At 43.0% G+C, this 24024-nt stretch overlaps 2 protein-coding genes and 1 long non-coding RNA gene across 5 annotated transcripts in view; 1 reads left to right on the top strand and 2 right to left on the bottom strand.

Moving 5' to 3' along the window:
* The window catches only part of ABCD4 (ATP binding cassette subfamily D member 4), a 352667-nt gene that overhangs the window by 226519 nt on the left and 102124 nt on the right, over window positions 1-24024 (bottom strand). The gene's annotated exons all lie outside the window — the stretch shown is intronic.
* Window positions 1932-19827, top strand: LOC148687697 (uncharacterized). Its single transcript, XR_015950572.1, has 3 exons — window positions 1932-2520; window positions 4465-4545; window positions 19694-19827. It is a non-coding gene; the product is annotated as an uncharacterized LOC148687697 (long non-coding RNA).
* Window positions 15911-23772, bottom strand: ISCA2 (iron-sulfur cluster assembly 2). Of its 2 annotated transcripts, none has more exons than XM_035108585.3 (4): window positions 23696-23772; window positions 20576-20741; window positions 19710-19825; window positions 15911-18867 (listed from the first exon to the last, which is right to left on the bottom strand). In XM_035108585.3, the coding sequence occupies exons 1-4, from the start codon at window positions 23752-23754 to the stop codon at window positions 18693-18695; spliced, it is 516 nt and encodes a 171-aa protein (XP_034964476.1). In that variant the 5' UTR covers window positions 23755-23772; the 3' UTR covers window positions 15911-18692. The 2 variants fall into 2 exon arrangements, with proteins under 2 accessions (XP_034964476.1, XP_088528340.1); XM_088672214.1 differs by having other exon boundaries at window positions 22960-23772.

The raw sequence follows: 24024 nt of genomic DNA on the forward strand, positions 1-24024 counted from the left end.
CATTCTCCTTCCAGGAGCTGGATAGCAGAGACAAGAGAGCGCATTTAAAGACACCAGAATTGCCTTGCTATATCAGACTCAAGGCCCATTTAGTCCAGCACTCTGTTTTCAGCAGTAGCCACAGTTAAAAACATTAACAAAGGGGGAAAGTAAACCTTTAGTGGACACCCTCTCACGTCCTGGAAACAGAAATAACTGCTCCTGCTTATCCTGGCTTATGCTGAACGATATGACTTCCATAGCTGCCAAGTTATCCCTTTATTTATTTATTTATTTATTTATTTATTTTAAATACATTTTTATTCCATTTTCCAAATTCAACAAATTAACAAAACCAATCTTTTATACAAAATCTTATATTCACATCTTTTACCTTGCTCCGCCGAGCTATGACTTCCCCCCCCTCCCTTCATGCGGGTTTCTTATTAATTCCCTTTTTTGCAGTTCCTTTTTTGACATATTGGTCAATTCGTAAGATTTATTTTAATCCTGCGAGAGTTTTTAACGATCTACAGTTTTTCTCCATATAGTCCACATATTTACTCCAGTCCTTTTGAAACCTTGTCTCCCCCTGGTCACGAATCTTGCATGTCAATCTAGCAAGTTCAGCATAGTCCATCATTTTTGTCTGCCACTCCACAATTGTAGGTAATTCCTGTAATTTCCATTTTTGGGCTAACAAAGTCCTAGCCGCGGTTGTTGCATACATAAACAGTGTTTGATCTTCTTTTCTAATCTCTCCTCCCATTATTCCTAACAAAAATGCTTCTGGTTTTTTTGGAAAAGTATATCTAAACATCTTTTTCAATTCGTTATATAAACTTTCCCAAAATCTTTTAACTTTTTCGCATGTCCACCACATATGATAAAACTCACCATCTTTCTCTTTACATTTCCAGCAACTTTTGTCACTCATTCTATACATTTTAAAGTTATCCCTTTTTTTAAAGGGATTTTCCCTTATGCTGAATAGGCTTCCTCGCGAGAAAAGGGAAAACTTGGCAGCTATGGACTTCTGAATACAGAGGTTCCACTTTTACCAGCCATGGTTAATAGTTAATAGCTATTGGTGGGCCTATCCTCCATAAATGTGAGTCTAATTTCCTGGCTACCACATACCCTCCAACATGGTGAAGTGAAAAACCGGGGTGTGCATCTTCTGGGGCCATGCTCTTGTGTGAGTTATGTGAGATTGCAACCCTGAAATAATCACTTTTGGGGGGGGCATGCTCTTGCAGCACCCAAAACATGTGTTTTGGGGTGCCGCACAAGATCGTGCCGCCCAAAAATGCTTTTGGGGGGCAAGATTGCAGTGCCCCAAAACATATTTTCTAATTGCATACACCTAGATCATGATCTCTCCTAAGTTCAAGGTTTCCCCTTCTCCCTAAGTAAGAAAGCTAGAATCTCTTAGATATTTCATAGGAACATAAGAAAAGCTTTGACGGATCAGGGCAAAAGCCCATCTAATCCAGTGTCCCTTTCTTACAGTGGCCAGCCAGATGCCTATGAAAATCATGCAAGCAGGATCCCAGTGCAACTGAACTCTTCCCAGTTATGATTCTCCGCAACTGGTATTCATCCTGCATAGGATTATATTGTTAATGCCATTAAATGAGGCTGGGAAATAGTCTAAGTGTGAGCATACCGTAGATTTATGAAGTGTTTTGATATTTGCTGTACTTACATTCCCAACGAGATGGACTTTTTCATTGCTATAGAACTCTGTTCTGACATTTTCAGAGCTTTCTGTTATGATCCCAACATTTCTTTCCTGGGTGATTACAGCTTATCTTGATCCTTTTGTCAGTGTGCATGGGAAGTTGGAATTTATTGCCCCAACGTACATAATTTTTCACTTATTTATGTTTTCCCTCTGCAGGAACAGGCAGTCTCTTCAGAAGAACAGCATCATCCATTACAGGCAGCCGTTCCAGACACAACAACGATCATTCAGGAATCTGCTGATAAAAAAAGTACATCCAACATACTGAATGTTCAAATGTCATATTATAAAGACACTTTAATACACAGGGGTTAGGCAGCTCAGAGGGTGTCATGGAAGCCTTAGAGGAAACATCAGTCATAAACCTAGATGAGAACTTGATTGTCTCTAATGCTATCAAACAAGATAGAATAGCAACAGGCAATGCTTACATTTGCTCAGGTACAACCGCATCCAGTACCACCTTAGAGACTAAACTATGGAATGACATTATCCACCCAAACAGAAAGGAATAGGAGAGACTGAATGAGGACAAAATGCGTGCTAGGAAGAACAGAATGCTCTTACTGCAACAAAGACCATGGCCTCGAACCACAATGGACTGATGAGAGAGAACCCTCTAAAGGTCTGCTTCTTTTCCATTTCTTTCCTGTTTCTGGTGCATACAGCCTTGTGCAGGTCTACAGTCTTGTCCCTGACATCCTTGGACAGCTCTTTGGTCTTGGTCATGGTGGCTACTTTGGAATCTGTTGGATTGATTGCTTCTGTTGACAGGTGTCTTGCTGGGATTACGGGTAAGACCTCTCCCTCACAGCAGGTGCTTCTAATCTCAGCTTGTTACATACAGTGAAGATACCAGGTAGCCTGACATCTGGCTGGTTGATAGGGGATCAAATACTGTATTTCACTCGTTATAATGCACATCAATCTCTGACTTTTGTCTTCTGGGTTTCTGGGGTTTTTCCTGTTGTTATTCTGTCTCTCACAGCTACAATAAACCTACCATTAAAATTATGGGCTTGTCATTTCTTCATCAGAGGGCAAATGGGCAAATTTAGCAGGGGATCAAATACTTCCCCCCCCTCACTATATGGGGTTCTCAGTTTCATAAATTGTAGCTCATATGGCTGGGCTATCACATTTGGTCCAAAGAGGATCGGCAGTTCCAGATGATATATTTGAGTCTGTAATTTTGTTTGAACCTGTTAAATTTATACCCCACCTTTCCACAGAAATGAGCCAAAAGCAGCTAACAAGGATACAATTAATGCAAAGGGTTGTATCTGGTGAAGTCCCGTTAGCACAATAACTTCAGCTTCTGCAATAGAACTTGCCCTCTCGCTCCTCTCTCTGCGAACACACACCAGATCTGCCCCAGAGTGTTGAGGGAAACCCCAGAACTGTTGGGGGTGAACAGGGAGAGGAGAAGGAGGGGAAGCGCCATTGTAGAAGTGGAAGTCTTTGGGATAACAGGACAGCTTCACTGGATACAACCCAAAGGGACAACAATATGAAATATATCACAATATATAACCAGAGATTTAAGAACGTCAGTAAAACCAACATAAGACAAAATAGCACACAACAAAAATAAGACACCCATAATAAAAAAAGGTCATTACTTTCTCGGTGGAATGTCAATGAAGGGGCTACATGGGCGTCCCAGGAAGGAAGCACCTGAACATAAGGGCAGCCACAGAAATAGTCTTTTAAAGCAGAGGCTGGATGAGTATCTGTCCTGGAAGCTTTAGTTGAGATTCCTGCATTGCAGGAGGTTGGATTCGATGCCCCTAGGGATTCCTTCCAAATTCCAACTTGATGGTTCTATGATTCTATGAGTCATTGCCAAAAAAAAGATGCCTTATATTGGCAAGAGGAGAGAGTTTTCTCCTAGTGAGTTCACAAAAATTTCCTGCAAGGTCAGAACAGCAGAAAAACATACTGAAATTCAATAGCCATAAATCAAAAGCTTAGTTATTCACAACCACTTTTCCTACAAAGGCTCCTAGTTGCTTTTTAAACAGATAACAAAAGGCCAGTGTTCAGCAGTGGAAGTTTCCCCAGCCTATCACTGCATCTCTGGGCTAAGAAACACGGCACTTAAGGTATCTGTCAAAGGCGCAGAGCTTCTGTCGAGCACAAAAGGGGGAATATATATATATAGCAACCCTGGTATTTAGGGTCCATCTGCCCACCTGCGGCAAATCACACTATAATTCGGTGGGGAAATGCATGTCATCTCCTCCTCCACAGGAAATAGGACAAAAGAGAGGCCATGATCTTGCCCTCCTCAAGTGACTCAGGGCAAGTTCACACTTCCGCAGTGATAACTTCAGTCGTAACATGATTGATGACTCACTGTAGATCCTTGTCTTGAGGAACCAATTTAGGATGAAGCATTAGTAGACCACTTAATAAAGCTGAGACCATTGTCAAGGAGCAGCAGCATCTCCTTTACAAGTAGGCAACGGCAGAGCCAGCTCAAGAAAGTGCTACTCCCCATTTCCCACAATGCCCTGGGAATTTTCTCTCTAATGGCATTATTTGTGCCTTCTTTTTTTCCTTCTGATCTGATTCGTCCTTTTAACACTTTATCTAGAATCACCAGACGAGATGTGGAATCTGTTTCAACAGAGTTTGCAGGGAAGGAAAAGAGGATACTACCTGAAACATGAAATAGCTATTAACCTTAGAAGCTGGAACTCTCACTCCTAAAGCATAATTTCTCCTTTTTTCAGATGTATCGGTTGCACCCGCCTGGTTATTTATAAGTGTTACATCTGGTCACCTGTAGCACGTATTGCCTCCATGTGATCCAGGTATGTGTGAAAGAAATGATAAACTAGCACAGAATATGTATACGGAGATTTTCAGCCTTTCTAATTTCCTCATACCACCCCACCACCCCTAAAAGCAAGTCTGCAGTCATATTGGGGCATTTGTTTTAATTCTGCTTTCTGCCTTCCTACCCAAACGTGGCCAGTTTTCCAACAGAGGAGGAGGAGGAGGAAGAGGAAGAGGAAGAGGAAGAGGAGGAGGAGGAGGAGGAAGAAGAGGAAGAAGAAGAAGAAGAAGAGGAAGAAGAAGAGGAAGAAGAAGAAGAAGAAGAAGAAGAAGAAGAAGAAGAAGAAGAAGAAGAAGAAGAAGAAGAAGAAGAAGAAGAAGAAGCTTGATAGCTTAACATTCCCAAGAAGAAGAAAAATGCATACTTTTCTCCTACTATCACTTCATGGCTCTGCTCCTGTTGCCCACAGCTTTCCCCATCTATGCCCTTGCCATAAATAGTGAATGGTGTAAAAACACTGGACACAATCCAGCTAAAGCAAAGCAAATTTATGGGAGAATTATATAAATGCTGAACATTATCTGAACAAAATTGATTCAACTTAACAGTGATTCCCTTTGGCTGGAAGGAACTCCTGCTTTTCCAACTGAAGAAAACAAATACATTTAAATGGATGAACATCGCTCATAATCTTTGAAATGCAGAATAAAGGTATGTGCACGTTAGCGGCTTAAAACACAGCGAGGCCCTTTTCCTCACTGCATTTCAAGTACACACCAAAGAAGGGGTCATGGGCGTAGCTGGGGGCAGGGAGGGTCAGCTGCCCCCCTAAATAAATATAAATAAATAAAAATACATAGCTAACTGAGGTTCTGTCCCAACAAAAGGCCTGCCCCCTAACAAAAATCATGGCTACATCCACGTGTTTTTTTTGGGGGGGGGTATCTTCATCGGATATACTACCTGATTTGTTTCCCCACACCTGCAACCCCCCTGAATGCCTATTCAAGGAAGCTGTCAATTGCACATGTTCAATGGTTGCCTAAACTGTACACACCTCAGCTTAACTGCGGCTAGTGTTTTCAAGTAGGATGGAAGCTCCAAAGAGGAGTGTTTCTTAGGAAATTACAGGATACCAGTGTGGTGTAGTGGTTAAGAGTGGTAGACTCGTAATCTGGTGAACTGGGTTCGAGTCTCCGCTCCTCCACATGCAGCTGCTGGGTGACCTTGGGCTAGTCACACCTCTTTGAAGTCTCTCAGCCCCACTCACCTCACAGAGTGTTTGTTGTGGGTGAGGAAGGGAAAGGAGAATGTTAGCCAATTTGAGACTCCTTAGGGTGGTAATAAAGCAGGATATTAAATCCAAACTCCTCGTCCTTGTGGCTAACGTCATGTGTACTTGGCTTCAAACACCAGTGGTGGGAGCACACAGGAGCTAGAGTAAACAGTAATGTGTGCATAGCCCAGGTTTCTTTGTTACAGAATTAGAACCTTTTGGTAGATCACATAACATCCTGGTTCTAGAAATAGGTATGTGTGTGTGTATACACGCCTACCTTACAATTTTTCTAATCCAGTTTTTCTAGAACCAGGATGTTAAGTTCTTCCTCCTCTCAAATTTTTCCAGTCACAAAACAAAGCGCAACAAAGTGCAAATCCACAGGTTGACCACTGTGATAACAGGATGCTGGACTAGATTGGCCATTGAAGATCCAGCAGTGTTGTTCTTCTGTTCTTATGATGCTGAAGAAAAAGACAAAAAGTTAAGGTTTCTATGTTCTTCCAATTTTTCCTCGAACCCACACTATACATTACTTCCCCCTGGTTTCCCCCTCACAGAGCTTCAATTCCCAGCACTCTCAGAAAACTACAGTTGCCAGGATTCTTTGGGGGTAGTCACATACTTTAAAGGTGTGCTAAATGTGCTTTAAATGCCTGGTGTGGATGCCACACGCTTGCTTCAGTGGCGAAGATTTAGTTCACTTAATGAAACAAGGAAGATAAACCACAAGCTCGTCCAGCTCTTTACCACAGGATCTTTCTCCATGCTCTGTTGGTGAAAGAGTTATGAACCAAAACAAAGAGTAAGGTTGTGTGGGTGGGGAAAGAAACAGGTGAGAAGGTGCTGGTCACACCAGGGAAAAGGAGCTTGGGAAATAATGAGATGTACAGACTTTGTACAGACCCCAGGTAGTGTGGTTGCTGACCTTGAGCCAGACATCTTGGAGAGTGAAGTCAAATGGGCCTTAGAAAGCACTGCTAATAACAAGGCCAGTGGAAGTGATGATATTCCAGCTGAACTATTTAAAATTTTAAAAGATGATGCTGTTAAGGTGCTACACCCAATATGCCAGCAAGTTTGGAAAACTCAGCAATGGCCAGAGGATTGGAGAAGATCAGTCTACATCCCAATTTCAAAGAAGGGCAGTGCCAAAGAATGCTCCAACTACCGCACAATTGCGCTCATTTCACACGCTAGCAAGGTTATGCTTAAAATTCTACAAGGCAGGCTTAGGCAGTATGTGGACCGAGAACTCCCAGAAGTGCAAGCTGGATTTCGAAGGGGCAGAGGAACCAGAGACCAAATAGCAAACATGCGCTGGATTATGGAGAAAGCTAGAGAGTTCCAGAAAAATGTCTACTTCTGCTTCATTGATTATGCAAAAGCCTTTGACTGTGTCGACCACAGCAAACTATGGCAAGTTCTTAAAAGAATGGGAGTGCCTGATCACCTCATCTGTCTCCTGAGAAATCTCTATGTGGGACAAGAAGCTACAGTTAGAACTGGATATGGAACAACTGATTGGTTCAAAATTGGGAAAGGAGTACGACAAGGTTGTATATTGTCTCCCTGCTTATTTAACTTATATGCAGAATTCATCATGCGAAAGGCCGGACTAGATGAATCCCAAGCCGGAATTAAGATTGCCGGAAGAATTATCAACAACCTCAGGTATGCAGATGACACAACCTTGATGGCAGAAAGTGAGGAGGAATTAAAGAACCTTTTAATGAGGGTGAAAGAGGAGAGCGCAAAATATGGTCTGAAGCTCAACATAAAAAAAACCAAGATCATGGCCACTGGTCCCATCACCTCCTGGCAAATAGAAGGGGAAGAAATGGAGGCAGTGAGAGATTTTACTTTCTTGGGCTCCTTGATCACTGCAGATGGTGACAGCAGTCACGAAATTAAAAGACGCCTGCTTCTTGGGAGAAAAGCAATGACAAACCTAGACAGCATCTTAAAAAGCAGAGACATCACCTTGCCGACAAAGGTCCGTATAGTTAAAGCTATGGTTTTCCCAGTAGTGATGTATGGAAGTGAGAGCTGGACCATAAAGAAGGCTGATCGCCGAAGAATTGATGCTTTTGAATTCTGGTGCTGGAGGAGACTCTTGAGAGTCCCATGGACTGCAAGAAGATCAAACCTATCCATTCTTAAGGAAATCAGCCCTGAGTGCTCCCTGGAAGGACAGATCGTGAAGCTGAGGCTCCAATACTTTGGCCACCTCATGAGAAGAGAAGACTCCCTGGAAAAGACCCTGATGTTGGGAAAGATTGAGGGCACAAGGAGAAGGGGCCGACAGAGGACGAGATGGTTGGACAGTGTTCTTGAGGCTACCAACATGAGTCTGACCAAACTGCGGGAGGCGGTGCAAGACAGGAGTGCCTGGCGTGCTCTGATCCATGGGGTCACGAAGAGTCGGACACGACTAAACGACTAAACAACAACAACAACAGACTTTGTAGCAGGTTTATCAATGTTAGTGCCATCCCTTGACTTTTCCACAAGGGCTTGCTCACCCCACCCCACCCCACCCACTTAACGCTGCAGGGACATAAATAAAGCTGCTGATATACAATAGTCACATATCCCCCGTGAAATCTATTTATATTCAGCGGCTTCACATGGTGTCATGAGCTTTCCCTGTGAGCGTTTTTCAGGCTCTGTACCTTATGGAATGTAGCTCAACATGCTGTTATGAAATAAAAGTGTGATTTTTCTCTCTTCTCCTTCTTCTTGCTCCACGGTGCATACCAGAACCATATTTCAAATCAGGAAATTTAATCAGGGCAAATTTGCTCCTTTCCACTTTAGTGGGAGAACGCAAAATGTGGAGCTTCATAGGAAATTGATTTGTTTTAATCGTGAGACAAGAAGACAAATCCCGAAAACATACCATAGATCTATTTGCTTTTGTACGCGAGAAAAAGGAAGGCGAGAGTATTGTAAGCAGAACAGGAACCTCTTCCATAGCATGAAGGGGAGGTAGAGGTGCCTGTTGGTGTGTGCTCAAACTCTTGCAGTGCTGTGCAGACCCTCATTTTTATCCCAGCCCTTCTTCAGCCCAAGCAAGCTCATTTTCAAGCTCTCTTTAGCCAGGCCTCCATTGCTAACAGGATTTTTTCTTTCCCCCAGACTTCTCTCCATTCTCATATTTGATTCTCTTCATTTCCCCTTAGTGGGGAAACTGCCTTTGATTTGTGGACCCAATTTCCCCCTGTGTAATTCTTCTCTGCCCTATGAATTGGCTTTTCACTTGTGCATTTCTGTTTGGCTCAGTAAGGATTAAGAAACTTCTTTTACTGTGTCAGTCCTATTTCTGGCCTCTGCCTGTTATCTGGGAATATAGGACAGGGGTGGCGTGAGAAGAGGGTTGTTAACAGGCACAGAGATCTGCCATACAGCCTCCTCTCTCTGGCTGCAAGGAGATAAAGTTCTCCTCACAATGGGGAGTAGCTCTGTTATTTCTCCCTTTGTCGCCAAAGACAGCTGCTGAATTTTCTCTCTAAAACTCCTTTTCCCATTCTAAACATTATTACTGTTCCCCTGCTTTTTAGTGTGAAACCTACACAATAGGCATTAATCTAGTAGTGATGGTTTGGTATTTTTAAGAGGCAGATAAGAATTGTGGGGAGAAAGAGAGAGAGAGAATGAAGACTGCCTCAGTTTTTCCCAGACACAAAAGTTTTTACTGCTCCCATAAGGGGCAATGCAGGAATTCTGCGTCCTACATTTTGCTCCACCCTCAAGAAAGACTGTAGCCTGTGAGGAAACACAAGGGAACAAACCAGCTTATTGATTCCATGGCGCCTCAGTAAGTATTCTGGGACAGGCCAAATATATATTAAAGCAGGCCTGCTGATCTTGCACATTTTTACAAAATATAAACAAGGCCATCATCACTTTAAACTGTTAATAGCTTTCCACAAAGTACTTTGGAAATTACAGTTTTATGAAAGTGCTGGCCGTTCTTCTCCATGGTACAGATCTCAGCTTTCTCACAGAAATTCAATTCCGAGGTGCTGTACTCAAATTACTACAATTCATTATGTTTCCGTTTAGAAGTTAGAAGTTTGTCCCTAGAGTTCCTGTAGGCTAGCGATCAGGACTAGACTTCCCACTGTGCTTAGGGTGAAAAGAGGGGCGAAAGAGAAAGCTGGAGGATGAAGGCAGAAGCTGGTAAAAAGAAGAAAAAGCTTATACTGTAAACTATTTCTGCACTTTAATCCTGCCTCTGCTGCTTGCTTTGGCTTCATTATCGGGGACAAGCAACAAAGCCCGGGTTTCATAGAGCCTAATTAGATGCAATAGCAGCCATGTCTGGTTGTATTTAGAGCATGGTGAGAGTCTAGAGGCACATGGAGAGGTAAAAAAGGTCAAGTTCCCTGGATGGTTAAGTCCAGTCAAAGGCGACTATTGGGTTGCAGCGCTCATCTCGCTTTCTGGCCAAGGGAGCTGGCGTTTGTCCACAGACAGCTTTCCGGGTCATATGGCCAGCATAACTAAACCGCTTCTTGCATAATGGAACACCATGACAGAAACCAGAGCGCACGGAAATGCCGTTTATATTTCTGCCATGGTGGCACCTATTTATCTACTTGCACTGGCATGGTTTCGAACTGCTAGGCTGGCAGGAGCAATGGGAGCTCACCCCGTCATGGGGATTCGAACCACTGACCTTCTGATTGGCAAGCCCAAGAGGCTCAGTGGTTTAGACCATAGCGCCAACTGCGTTCCACAGGCACATGGATGGGAAGAGTTGAATCCACCTTACTTCCCTGAGGTCTGTTGCTCGAAACCCATCCAGTCTAGCTCCATTTGCAGAAGTGTTTTGGGCTGAAGAACATATCCAAGGAAGAATTCAGCTATCCACATAATACAGCTATCAAAACGGGGGGGAAATTGTATTTGGGAAATAAGATTAAAAACCAGACATTTCTAGGATTCTATGATTGGTGTGATTTTATCCCTGCCCCCCACACATAAAACTAAATAACAACAGTAATTGGATCCTAATGTGCATGGGCTTGGGGTGGGTGGGTGGGTTGTGTCACCTGTTACTGTAGGGTTTGGCAAAGTGTGCCCCCTCTCCCTCACTTCAGGAAAGTGTCAATCAGCTGGGTGAGGGCCTGAGCCTTGTCACCTCACAATTGGCCACCACCAAAGAATCATGTTTTGTACATGGGAAAATTTAGCTGGTTCAAGGCACGGGTGTCAGTTTGTTTTAAGTATCAGCCAGATGCTGTTTCATCCTGTATGCTTCTGAAACTCACATCCCATCATAAAACCCTCCAGCTGGCAGGCTCCCTCTTAAGACCTGCTCTGTAGCTTTGTGCTCAGTGAGTGACAGCGGCTTCTCATTTGTTTCTGTGCATAATCCTAAGAAGTGGATTTAATATTTCTAAATGTACTTTCACACTTCACAAAACTCAGCCCAACCTCTTAGTTTCCAGGGTCAATTTTGTTCTGCAGGCGGCTGGAAGAATGTTGGGCAAGATGGATGAAACTTAAAATGTGCTCATTTCCGAGATGTTCTGTTACTCAGGTCTCCACATGAGAATTATGGTGCCCAAAGATGCGCTCTTTGTTGACCCTATTTTTTAAATAAAAAATATTGAGGGGTTTATTATTATTATTATTATTATTGTTATTATTATTACATTTGTTAATCACCTTCTAAACTACCACCTTGAGGTGATTAAAAACATATAAAATAGTTAAAAACACAAAAGCAACAAAAACATTTTAAACAAGACCAAAACCCTGGTGGCCACCAATTTATCCAGCTAGGAAAGCCTGTCATAATAAACATGTCTTTCACTGTTCTTGGAAAGTGCAGATAGTTGGCACCTGTCATATTTTGACAGGAATGCTATTCCACAGAACAGGGCATGCACATTAAAAGCTCTGCTCTGAGTTACTACAGAATGGGCCTCAGTAATCTTTGGAACTTGCAGAAGAAACTCTCCCACAGTCTGCTTTGCTCTACTGGGTGTATAAGGGAGAAGGTGGTCTCTCAAGTAACCTGGTCCCGAGTTATATAGGGCCTTAGATGTTAGGACCAACATATTGAACTTGGCCTGGTAGCAAATTGGCAGCCAGTGCAAGTCCTGCAAGCAAGGTGTTATGTGCTGGCTCCCACAAGCAACCCACCTGCCACATTCTGCACCAGCTGCAGCCTCCAGGCCAACCCCAATGGTATTCCAACACAGAGCACATTGCAGCAATCCAGCCATTTTTTGAGGAGGCATGTGTCTGGTTTTTCTTAGAGTGCTCACTCCTTTTTTTTTTTTTTGGTCTATTTTATTTGTTGCAGGGGTAGGCAGTTTGCCTCTTGTGCTGGGGTGGGTTGAGCTCTGAGCACTGCCAGGTTTCCCTCCGTGAAATGGGCAGTTTGATACACCTGCAAGTTTCTTAGATTTCCAGGTGTGTCTCCAGGTCCCAAAGGGTCTATTACTTTTACCAAATTTATCTGTGTTGTTGTTGCTGTTTAGTCATTTAGTCATGTCTGACTCTTCATGACCCCATGGACCAGAGCACGCCAGGCACTCCTGTCTTCCACTGCCTCCCGCAGTTTGGTCAGACTCATGTTCGTAGCTTCGAGAACACTGTCCAACCATCTCGTCCTCGGTCGTCTCCTTCTCCTTGTGCCCTTAATCTTTCCCAACATTGGGGTCTTTTCCAGGGAGTCTTCTCTTCTCATGAGGTGGCCAAAGTATTGGAGCCTCAGCTTCAGGATCTGTCCTTCCAGTGAGTACTCAGGGCTGATTTCCTTCAGAATGGATAGGTTTGATCTTCTTGCAGTCCATGGGACTCTCAAGAGTCTCCTCCAGCACCATAATTCAAAAGCATCAATTCTTTGGCAATCAGCCTTCTTCATGGTCCAGCTCTCACTTCCATACATCATCACTACTGGGAAAACCATAGCTTTAACTATATGGACCTTTGTCGGCAAGGTGATGTCTCTGCTTTTTAAGCAGAGACATCACCTTGCCGACAAAGGTCCATATATTTATCCATGGAAATACTTAAATTGCTTGAGCTCTCCAGGAGCTCTTTGCCAGGATTGTCTGGCTGCTCCAAATGGGCACAATTCATGAGCTGTTTATGCACTGCTTTAAAGGTGCCTCCTTCATAAAGAAGGTATTTATTATAGAGCATCATAAACTCACTGTGGTTTTAAATGTTGAATTTTAACAACTTTCTGTATATTTCTGGATGGACCACCCCCTTGCATCTTTTCAAGGTATGTTTCAAAATCCACTGCACAAGACATATTTTAAAATTAAGTTATTTATTCAAATACTGCGGAAGGGACTGGATGTTTGCAATATGTTTATGGCACCCAATGCTGTGAAGCAATCAGCTAAGAATAATCAAAGTCAATTCCCATATTCAGCATGAGCTAAAAATATGGAGCTGCTTAAAAAACATAACATTAAAAAAAGCTTGAGGCTTTTGCTTTGTTTGACCTTGTGATTTGAGAACAGAAACCATTTTAAACGCAATAGGTTCTCACAATTTCTAGGCAGCTATCCATTTATCTATTCACAATACAACCCACTCTTCCTATGGGGTGTATAAAACACCTGTTGGTTAGCAATCATTTATGAGCATCTACGTGCACTTTGTTGCGTGTGATTTTTAAAAAACAAAATCTTACCTCAGAACTTTCCAAACTGTGTGTCGTGACACGTTAGTGTGTCGGCTGCAGTGTGTAGGTGTGTTGTGTGAACGCTCCCTGTGTTCCGCCCAGGTCTGGATAGTTTAACCTCATTTGCTAGTAAAACTGAATTACTGTGTCGCAAAATGATGCGTGTCTAAAAAATGTGTCACCAACACGAAAAGTTTGGAAAGCTCTGTCTTACCGTAACATTGATCTTGAATTCAGGTTGGTTGCCTCTACTGTCTTTATGCATCGCCATATTGAGAAACGGATTCTGAATAGACAGCCCCGGAATTTAGTTTGTTTATCTCCTCTCTTTCCTTTCACTGCAGCAAAATATTTTCATCCTGCAAGCTCTTTGGAGCACGCTCAGAGATTGCTGATGCCCAGACTTTTAATTCAAGTCACCCACTGAGGAGGCAGTGGTGGTGGAAGAGGTCCAAGCCATTGCTAATGACGTTGGTTCAAACATTCTGTTCAGGGCTGGATCTACAGCGAGATAATTTTCTACCACCTGAAGATGGCTATAACATTGTGAGGTTACATCCCTTCCAGCCACACAATTTGGCTTGAATTGATTCTTTTACCTAGTACATCACCTAAAATCAATTATCTGGCTTTCCTAATACAAAGACTGCCATGATTCTCTTTATTCATGTTCTCTACCTGTTCAGGAACCTGTGTTTTCACTTAAGGTGTGGAACAGACCTTAGTAACACTGGCCTTCGTTTTTTAAAAATGAGGAGCAACCATTGCTTCTTTATCCTAGGATGCTAGACACATAACCTGATGCACCTAGTAGAGACTTATTCAGTCTGCAATCTCCATCTTTGTAGAGTTTAAAAGTTGACCTCATGCCTGCAACATCCAGACTCCCCCCTGCCCTTCTCTCTCCCCAACACTTGTTTTCACCTTGCCTAAATAAGACTTCGGGGTAACTCAAAAGCTTGCCATGTTGACCACTGGGACTAAGGCGAGTTTTATAAGGTGAGTCCTATCAAGACTGCAACTTACCAATTCTCATCTGTATTCCTCATGGACTCCTGACTACTACAATCCATCTGTGATTGTACCATGGCCAAAACACTGTGTCTCTGCAATGGAAGATCCCTTATCGCTACCACCCCCCACCCCACGTTGAAGACACAGAGTCCCACAGATAGAAGCTGAAGATCATGGCAGGTTGCCATGGCAATGTGCATTTAATCTCACTGTTTCCAAGGCAACTGTAATGGCCCATTCTTTTCCTCTAAAAGATGTCAAAGGTAAATGAGACCTGATTAGCCAAACGGGGACATGAGTCAAAGAGCTGATAGGCTACAAAGGCTGAAAGCAGGAACTCTTGTCATTAAAAATAAACTACCCAAAAGCAAGGGGAGGACTGCATAAAAAGGCCTAATTTTAAAGCCCTTCAAATAAGGAATGCATGCATGCTAATGATAACACTATCTTCTTACCCATGTTCTTCATAGCTAAGGGCAGATAAAGAGCTACCCTAAGTTTGGTTTTCTACTTCAGCTGTACATCCTACCGTTGCAAGTATCGGTGTGGGATGGGACTGAGCCCAAGAAGGTGGGTTTGATATGGTGATTGTGCCTCCTGTCAAGACTGCCAATTATCACTTCTGGTTTGGGTTCAGCATGGGAGACTTCAGAACAGTTTGAAGAAGGTGTTGGGCTGGGAATGCAGGAACTGTGCCCCAAGAAGCAGAGGCCACAAGCAGAAGACTGTGCCCCAAGAAGCAGAGGCCACAAGCAGAAGACCTGCTTCAGAACACGCTCAGAGACAACCTGTATTTGCAGACCACTTCTTGGCACTAGAAGGTCTTGCCCGACTTTGGCATTCAAACATAAGTGTGTGTGTTCATGTACAGGTACAATCAGGTGTATAAACTTAAGAAAGCTCCATTTACATCTAGGAGTAAAGGTTTAGCAGGAAGGCCTGAACACACAGAATGTGTTCATGATATATAACAGTCTATTCCACATACCGGTATTATATGGAAAATGAATTTTGTACCAAACATATTTGAATATTGCAGTTTGTAAAGTACCGTGCTTGGAACTTTATTTTAAAAGTATATAGGTTGTGACCTGTATTTAGCTCTGATACAACACCGCCCTACAAAACAAAACTCCATATATATCTGGGTCAATCTGCAACGTTCTTTTAATTTAATGTTGTTAGCTGTCTGAATTATTATTATTATTATTATTAACGTGAAGGGTGGCATACCAAAAAATAATCTCAGAATTCTGGCGTGAGCTCTTGCACTAATACATTTAAACTGCCCCATCCCAGGGATATTCTTTCAGCTGAAAGAATCCCAAGCAAAAGTTGATGTATCAAACGTCAAAGGCCCCAAATATGATAAGATTTCCCTTTCTTCTGACTGTGACCGAGCATTTTCTACATCTGAAGAAAATGACAAGTGGAACACGAGGCCAATAAATTATGTTTTGTATTTAATTCTCCAATATTCATCATTTACACATTGAGAGAGTTAAGAATGCTGGCATTGTAAGGACCAAACAAACCATTTAGATCAGGGGTAGCCAACATGATGCCATTCAGATGCTGGACTACAATTCCCTTCATCCTTGACCATCAGCTGGGGTTCATGGGAGTAAGAGTCCAACAACACTGGGAGGGTTCCACATTGAGAACACCTCAATTTGGATCATAGAACAGAACTTACTCTTCTCATTCCTACATCGGTGCTGAACACAGATGCAGTAGCAATCAATGGTTTCCTTGGACCAAGTTGATGCTGGAAGGTTGGGAGATACTTTGAAGCTAAAAAAGATTGCTACACTCAAACAGGAAACTGTGTACTTTAAGTCAAATAGAATAAGCCTTGAATACCAAAGCCAACTTGAAAGAAATTCTAGAGTGTGAAAATCCATACCCAAGGTCACCCACCGCTCACAATGCTTTTCCTATAGGGGGTGAAGGTCACAATCAGGATTGTTTTACTTGCCCAAAATGTATAAATATGGTAAAATAGGCATGCATGCAATCTACACATGATGGTTATGTTCAGGTGAATTGGTTTGCACCAATATACACAATATAGTGAAAATGTCATGTATGGTCAGATGTGTCAGACACCTGATTTGTCTGCAATTTTGAAAACACAACAGCTCTTAGCAAAACATTTAGTGAAAATTGCATGTTCTCAACACAATTAAAATATTACACCATCTCTCTGCCTTCCTTCTCACATAGTAAGTGGAGATTCAGGAAGCTCTCAAGTTTTTAAGGGCATGAATGCTTTGGAGCAGAAGCAAATCTGCATTACACTCAGATAGCCTAGGGAATCTGAAATAATTTGTGACCAGACTCTTTCTCAACTGCATTTGTGTTCCTTTGTTAATGGCTCTAACAACCCCATGCCCCTCCCTCTTCGCCACTCCTTTGCATTGCTCTACTTCAGGACCTTGACACCACCACCTCCCTATGCTAGGCATTTTGGACTATAAGAAACAACCCTTTTAAGCAATTTCTTCAGCCATTTGCATCTCAAAGTATAAGGGTGCCCCCTAGTGAAGTAATGCTATAAATTCTAGTAGATAGGCAATCCAAATCTGCACCCTATCAGTTGTAGCCGAGTGCAGAGGAGCAAGAAAAAGAGGTGGCTTAATTGACATTTATGTAGAAATGGCTAGAGATAACAGATAAATGGATCTGGGATTTATATTCTAACTTACCATTTCCCCATACTGTGGGAAAATTAACACCCCCTCCCCACCCCCAAATCCTCCAGGTTAGCAGGAGATCAAGTTTCTCTACCACTGTCAAGGCTTCCTTCTCCCCACTATTCCTCAAAGAGGGTATGCCCTTCACTTTAGATTTTGATTCCTTCTTGGGGTAGATGTGTCAGACCCGCCAGAAAATGAGTTGCGCTCTTCAAACAAGCATGTCTGCTTCCTTAAAACTGAACAGGTGGCAGATATAAAAGAAAATAAGCAAATATGAGTTACATGTTTTTTTTAGGAACAGGCAAGCCACATAATTAACTACCTTAGTTTTTCTGAACACAACAAATGAACTGATAATTCATCTATATGGTTTATGCTCTCATGTGGAAACATACAGCTTACATTTTGTTACTTGTAAGAAATTAAACCCGACAATAGGAAGAACTCTCTAATCCAAAAGGCAGCTGAGGTTCATTGGGGGGGGGATCAGTCCCAGCTGAGCAATAACAAAGGTCACTACAAAGAACGATGCACAAATGTAGGCACTTTATAAAATGTTATGACCAATACTCAGTTGCACATCCTTCACAGATAAATACCCCTCCAAATAGCGTTCCAAAAGTCCACTAATTAGATACAGGATTTCCTTTGTGGCCAAAGAAACAAAAAATTATCTAGAGGCATGCAGTGCTACTCAGTCCAGTTCTATTCCAAAAATGAAGCTTTCAATTCCCATGTGATTTTAAAGGAGAAACAGAGTCAAGGCATTAATGATTTAGCACTGTAATTAAGCAACACTTCCTTTAAAACAACAACAATACTGAGCTTCTTGGCCAAAAGATGAAACAAGTGGGGGGTTTTTATGCCTCCTGTTTACCATTTAGAGAAGGCAAAAGGACAAAGGAAACCTTAAGTTATGAAACATGTGCAACATAACCTTCTCCCCATTTGGAACTCACAACATCCTCACAACAAAATTCCCTTGCAAGACAATCCTTAAAAACTTTGTACATAGCAACACTCCTTTCCCCAGGGATCCAGATCATCCGTACAGGATCCTGCGTGCATTCAAATGCATATAGGCACCATGCAACAGGTGCTTTTGAATGTGTGGGGAGCAACTGTGGGCCCCAATAACTCAGCCATGCATTCATCAGGGTACAAATGAAAATACGGGGGGGGGATGACTATTAACATACATGAAAATTACATGCTGTGGAAAATAACTTCAAAAAACCAAAATATGTTAAATTACAGAAGTATGTACACATATCTCCCAAGGTGATCAAGTGCTATGCAGCGAGTCATCAGGGATCCTACTGAGAAGATGCATTTGGGATTAAGGAAAACATAGGTGCCCAGCCCACTTCACACCTAATCATGGAGAGATCAGTTCTTATACGAGACTCAGTCCAGACTATTTGCATGGTACCATACAACTGATTACACCAGCTGCTGCTGGAAGCTGAACATAATGAAAAAGGGATATGCCACTCAGCATCCACTAGGGTCCACATGGAGATGGTTGTTCAAAGCTTAACTGAGAAGGATGATCCACAAGAGCAGCCTTGTTCTGCCTGTGGATTGTTGACCACCTGAAATGCGCTGCGAATTAGCTCCTGGTTGAAGTCCACCATGGCCCCTTTCACAAAGCTCAGACTGTCCAAGTCCACAACCACTCGGGCACCACCTTGTTCAAAAATCCTGGAGGAGGAGATACAGATAGTTGCAGTGATTTTGAAATGCAATAGATACATATCCAAGATCTTATTTGCCCCTACTTCCAGGTCACACTCAAACATAGGTGTTACAATCAGCAAGATCTTAGAGAATGCCCACTCCATCACAAGCCCCCTTATCCTTCAAGGCTGGCAGGTGAACCCTTTGCCAAGACTCCATCTTTCTCACTGGTAAAAACGGAGACAGGGTTTTCTTGGCTGTGATCTCCACACCTCTTGAACTCCCTTTCAAGAAAGGCCTGCCTTTGTCTGGCCAGCTTTTCAGGAGGAGGATGAAAATCCTGCTTCTTCAAGAAGCTTTTGATTTGGCCTAAGCACCTCTCTTAGATTTATCTTTTCCAGGTGAGTAGCTGAATTAGTCTGCTGCAACAGAGCCTTAGATACAAACACATTCATTGTGGTATTTTGTGCATCCGATGAAATGAACTCTGGTCTATGAATGCTTATGCCACGATACATTTATTAGTCTTTAAGGTGCCATAAGACTCTTCGTTGTTTTAGTTTACCTTGTTGATTAGATGATTATTATATGTATTTTGCATGGCGGTATTAGTTAACCTGAATCATTAAGTGAAAAAGAAAAGCAGAATGCATGCATTTAGGGGTAATTGTAACACTGAATGCATTGTGCTGCCAGGAGGCTTGGAAATGATATGCACAATTATAGCGTTGGAAAACAGTACAACGGGATTATCTGCACTATATAATAGGATATTCATTCCTCATTCAATCATTTGCTCGCTCTCTCCCTCTCACCCCTCCCCTAAAGTTCTCTCTCCTCCACCACACAGGAACCTATGCCCTTACCTGTCATCAGAATTCACAACTGTATCCAAAGAAAATTTGTACTGGAAACCAGAACAGCCACCTCCTTCTACATGCAGCCTCAGAAACTCAGATGCTCCTGCAATCTCCAAAAGTCTCTGTTGAAACAGGAAAAGAACGCTAAGTGGTGGATCAGATTCATACAAAAATATTTAGCAATCACTTGAAATCCAACATCAAACTAGCAAGATCCCTCAAAGAGATGGTAAGTGCCAAATACAGAACAACCCAGGCATCCCCAAACTTCGGCCCTCCAGATGTTTTGGACTACAATTCCCATCTTCCCCGACCACTGGTCCTGCTAGCTAGGGATCATGGGAGTTGTAGGCCAAAACATCTGGAGGGCCGCAGTTTGGGGATGCCTGGAGCAACCTAAAGCAAAACACACACGGGAAAGGCACGTAGCACCAATCAACCTGGCAGCACATTCTTTCACATGAACTCAAAGAGAACACTTGGAGTGCCTTGGGTGAAAGTGCTGCCATTGCTGCAAACGTTAAGGACTGATTCGCATCCAGTCTTTGACACTACAGAACATGCCTGGCCTTTTCACTTTTTGCTAAGCCTGGATTGAGTACCCCACTACTAGTTGTATCACAGTTTGTATGCTACTGCAAATTACCAACCCTCACGTGCAGCCACATCAAATTATGCCTCTCTGATGTGGACAGGCCATGGAGATGGCTAATAATATGCATACTTTTTGGATTAAAGCAACCGCACACTCAGCTACACATATACATTCTTTTATGACATTTTTGCACCAAACACCACATCATACTGCAGCTCAGGAGGAATCAAGACACTACAGATGCTACATACAGCTGGTGCTTTCCAAGAAGCCATACCTTCACACAGTTCTCGCTGAGGTAAATCTGCCCCTCGTTGGAATCAGTCAAGGTCTCTCCAGAGGCAGAGGATGCAACCCACTGCACTCTTATCGTTGGCATGGAGGCACCATTCTGTGTGGTGCAGGATGGGGCTTTCATCAGATGCCAGTGAGGAAGAGAATGGCTGTGTGGGAAAGTTAAGGAACAAATAAGATCCAAGGAATGGAGGTAGTGTAAAAGCAATAAATGGGGGAAACAACTACAGACAGATTGAGGGACTTTTAAGCTAAGGGTCAGAAATATACCCCCCCCCCCAATCAAACCTGAACACACAAAGGCAGGTAACTTTGACTCTGTACTTCAGGCATGGCCAACCTTGGCCCTCCAGCTGTTTGGGGACTACAACTCCCATCATCCCTAGCTAACAGGACCAGTGGTCAGGGATGATGGGAACTGTAGTCCCAAAGCAGCTGAAGGGCCAGGTTTGGCCATGCCTGCTATACTTCCTAACTATGAGTTTCAATAGCAAAACTGTGGAACTAGAGAAAGCATTTACAGAAGACTGAGGCAACAAGAATCAGTGAGTGAGCGAGAGTGTACCCCCCCCTCTCTGTCTCTTACTTTCTCTCAATTAGAAATTCTTGTCTGAGTGAGAAAGAATATCTGATACAGTACTCTGTCTCTTAATGATCTACTCATTAAGCAAGGGAGAAGAAACCTGTAGTAAGAAGTATCCTCTTAGACAGAAAACAGAATCCAGCGCACAAAAGTGAGGATCTTTCACAGAATGCTTGTTGTTCTGGACCTTTTCACTCGGGCAAGAGAGAATAAGTGATGTGACCCTGAATACTGGAGGGAGGGAGGGAGACAAGAGAGAAAATACTGCACCCTGTGGAATAGGCCTGAATCCCTGTCTGAATCCTAAACAACCGATTCCTATGATATGGTGTTTAAGCATTTACTGTTAGGTTGGGACTAAGTTCACAAAGGGCTGAACATACACCAATTGTTCCAAGTCGTGTGCTTCCTGCTCTTGGTTAGTCATCATCTGTCATGTGAACACTTCCCTTCCTTTCCTCATTTTACAAAGAAACCTTTTTCTAGCTCGCTATTCATGAGTTTACTTTGGTGCTGAAGTCATAATAAATGTCTTTCCTCCTTATAGCTATAGGAGATTGACTGCAACAGAGCTGGCTATTCCTTGATCAGGAGGGAGGAGCTGTTGTCTATAACAACCTTATAACAATTTTAATTCTTATAGAAACAAAGAAGCATATGCCCATACACACACATTATAGAGCAGAAATGGTAAAACCTTTGACTGAAATTAGCACTGCTTATTTTCATCTGCTCCCTGGTTCTGGATGGCCATAGATACATTAGAAACCAAACCATCATCTGTAGTTATTTTCCCCACTGTACTGCTGTCATTATCCATATGCCTGAACCTTGCCTGAACCCTGCTAAGCTGCTGGCCTCAATACAATCTTCAAACTGTTGAGACACACAGGGTAATTATACTGTACAGTACAAAAAGAGCGCTTCATTTCATTTTCTTTCAGTTTTTCTTAACAATCCCTTTGTTCTTCCCTGGACCATTTACTGTTTTGTTCCATGAATCTTTCTCTCAGTGATATACCGTAACATTACTACAGCTCAGAACTCTTGAGCTCAATATATAGACTTTCTGCACGATTGTTTCAGCCCCCAGAGCATTAAAGAACAAGCATTTATACTAACAAGAGTACCACTGACTTCAACTTTATTTTTTTAAAAACAAACATGGAAACAGATTTAAGCTACAGTCCTAAATGCACTATGTGCCCCCACAAAATGTAGTGAAACGAAAGTAATTCCTGACATTTCAAGACTTTTGGGTATTAAATAACAAATGAAAACAGAACATCATTAGGCATGTCTTCTTTGCAGGTTTGCTGACAAGTGCCTAACAGCACAGTTGCATGCATCTGAATGTACAGATAGTTTACAACTTAAGGCACAAGTGTGGGTTTTTTATGAGCAAATTTAAATTTAATATTTTTATTGCACTACCCAAAGGCCATGGCAACATCCAAAGAAGAAGGAGGGGGGAAAACCCCAGCAGTTGCTACATATGCGGTAAAACCATGATCATATCCACCAAAATTTCTTACTACACAGAATCAAAAATAATTCTCAAATAAAATGTGCAAATTAGATCTCAGAGACCCCTTTGCAATTGACCACTAGTCCATCCAGTTCTTTCCTCCTAATTGTCCTAGTTGCCAGGGCATAGAGAGCCACCTTATAAGTCACAGTCATCAGTATCACTGATGTAACCCTGCACATACTGCACAGGAGACTTGCCTCCAACAACACTGTTGCCAGTTAAACATCTAAATGCCTTAAGAATCAAAACCTACCCCTCCTTGCAAAGCAGTGAAATGCTCAGTCACTGAATTAACATGGCATCCTCCAACAACATGATGCTAGGGATCATCTAGTCCAACCCCCTACAATGCAGAAATATGCAGTTGCCTCATATGGGGAGAGAACCTTGCAGCCTTGGCGTTATCAGCACCGCTCTCTAACCAGAGGTGCTATCAAGAGACTTATTGTTGGTTGTCTTGGAATTAAACTCTTGCCTTCGTTTTCTCCACCTGCAGTACCAGAACCAGATATGACCCACCACAACCAGTCGCAGCGCTTTGCCCATTTACTTGTTTGTTCCCACAATAAGAGAATATTACGCTCTAAAAGCCTTTGCCTCTGAGAAGAAGCAGGTGCGGTTGGCAAACTTTGCAACACCACATATATTTCCCTAGTAAGATAGACGGTTGTGTTTGTTCGATGTGTCGCCATGGCGATTCTCTGGGATCCCTGGACTTAAGCTATCGGGACCTATAGGACACGGGAGGGGGAGGCAAATCTCCCGACCCCCTGTTTGGGGTAGGAGAATAAGGGCGCCTAGGAATACGAGAGGAGCGTGTGTGTGTGAATGTGTATCTCCCATCGACTGCGAAAGGGAAACCCCGGCTGTGTCGTGCATTGAAAACCAACAAGGGGTGACACCTCGCCCGCGTTCGCCGCCGGGAACACCGTTCCTCTTCGCTTAACCGACAGTCGCAAAGCACGGAAAGGGAAAAGGCCCACCACTACCTGCTCTGCCCGCAAAGCCGCAGCGCCCTGAAGCTAGCGAGCGCCGCCAGCGCCGCCATCTTGATCCGCCTAGCAGCGCTGCTATTGGCGGAGGCGTGGCCATATGTCCCGCCCAGACAACGAAGGGAACGTACGGGGAACCGAAGAGGCTGCTTCCACTGGGAAGGGGAGGGGAGGAGTGGGGAAGATCACGTGCCTCCGAGTGAAGCCGGGAGAAGCCGGGCGGAAGTGTCCTCGTTTGCCTTTACTGTAAGTTCTTTTGGGTCTCGCTGTGACGTCGAAGCGTGCGTACGGCCACGCCCACTACTGTTGGGGTTGTGTATCGAGTT

Source organism: Zootoca vivipara, chromosome 1, assembly GCF_965207765.1.
Source record: "Zootoca vivipara chromosome 1, rZooViv2.hap1.1, whole genome shotgun sequence".
Classification (NCBI taxonomy): Eukaryota; Metazoa; Chordata; class Lepidosauria; order Squamata; family Lacertidae; genus Zootoca; species Zootoca vivipara.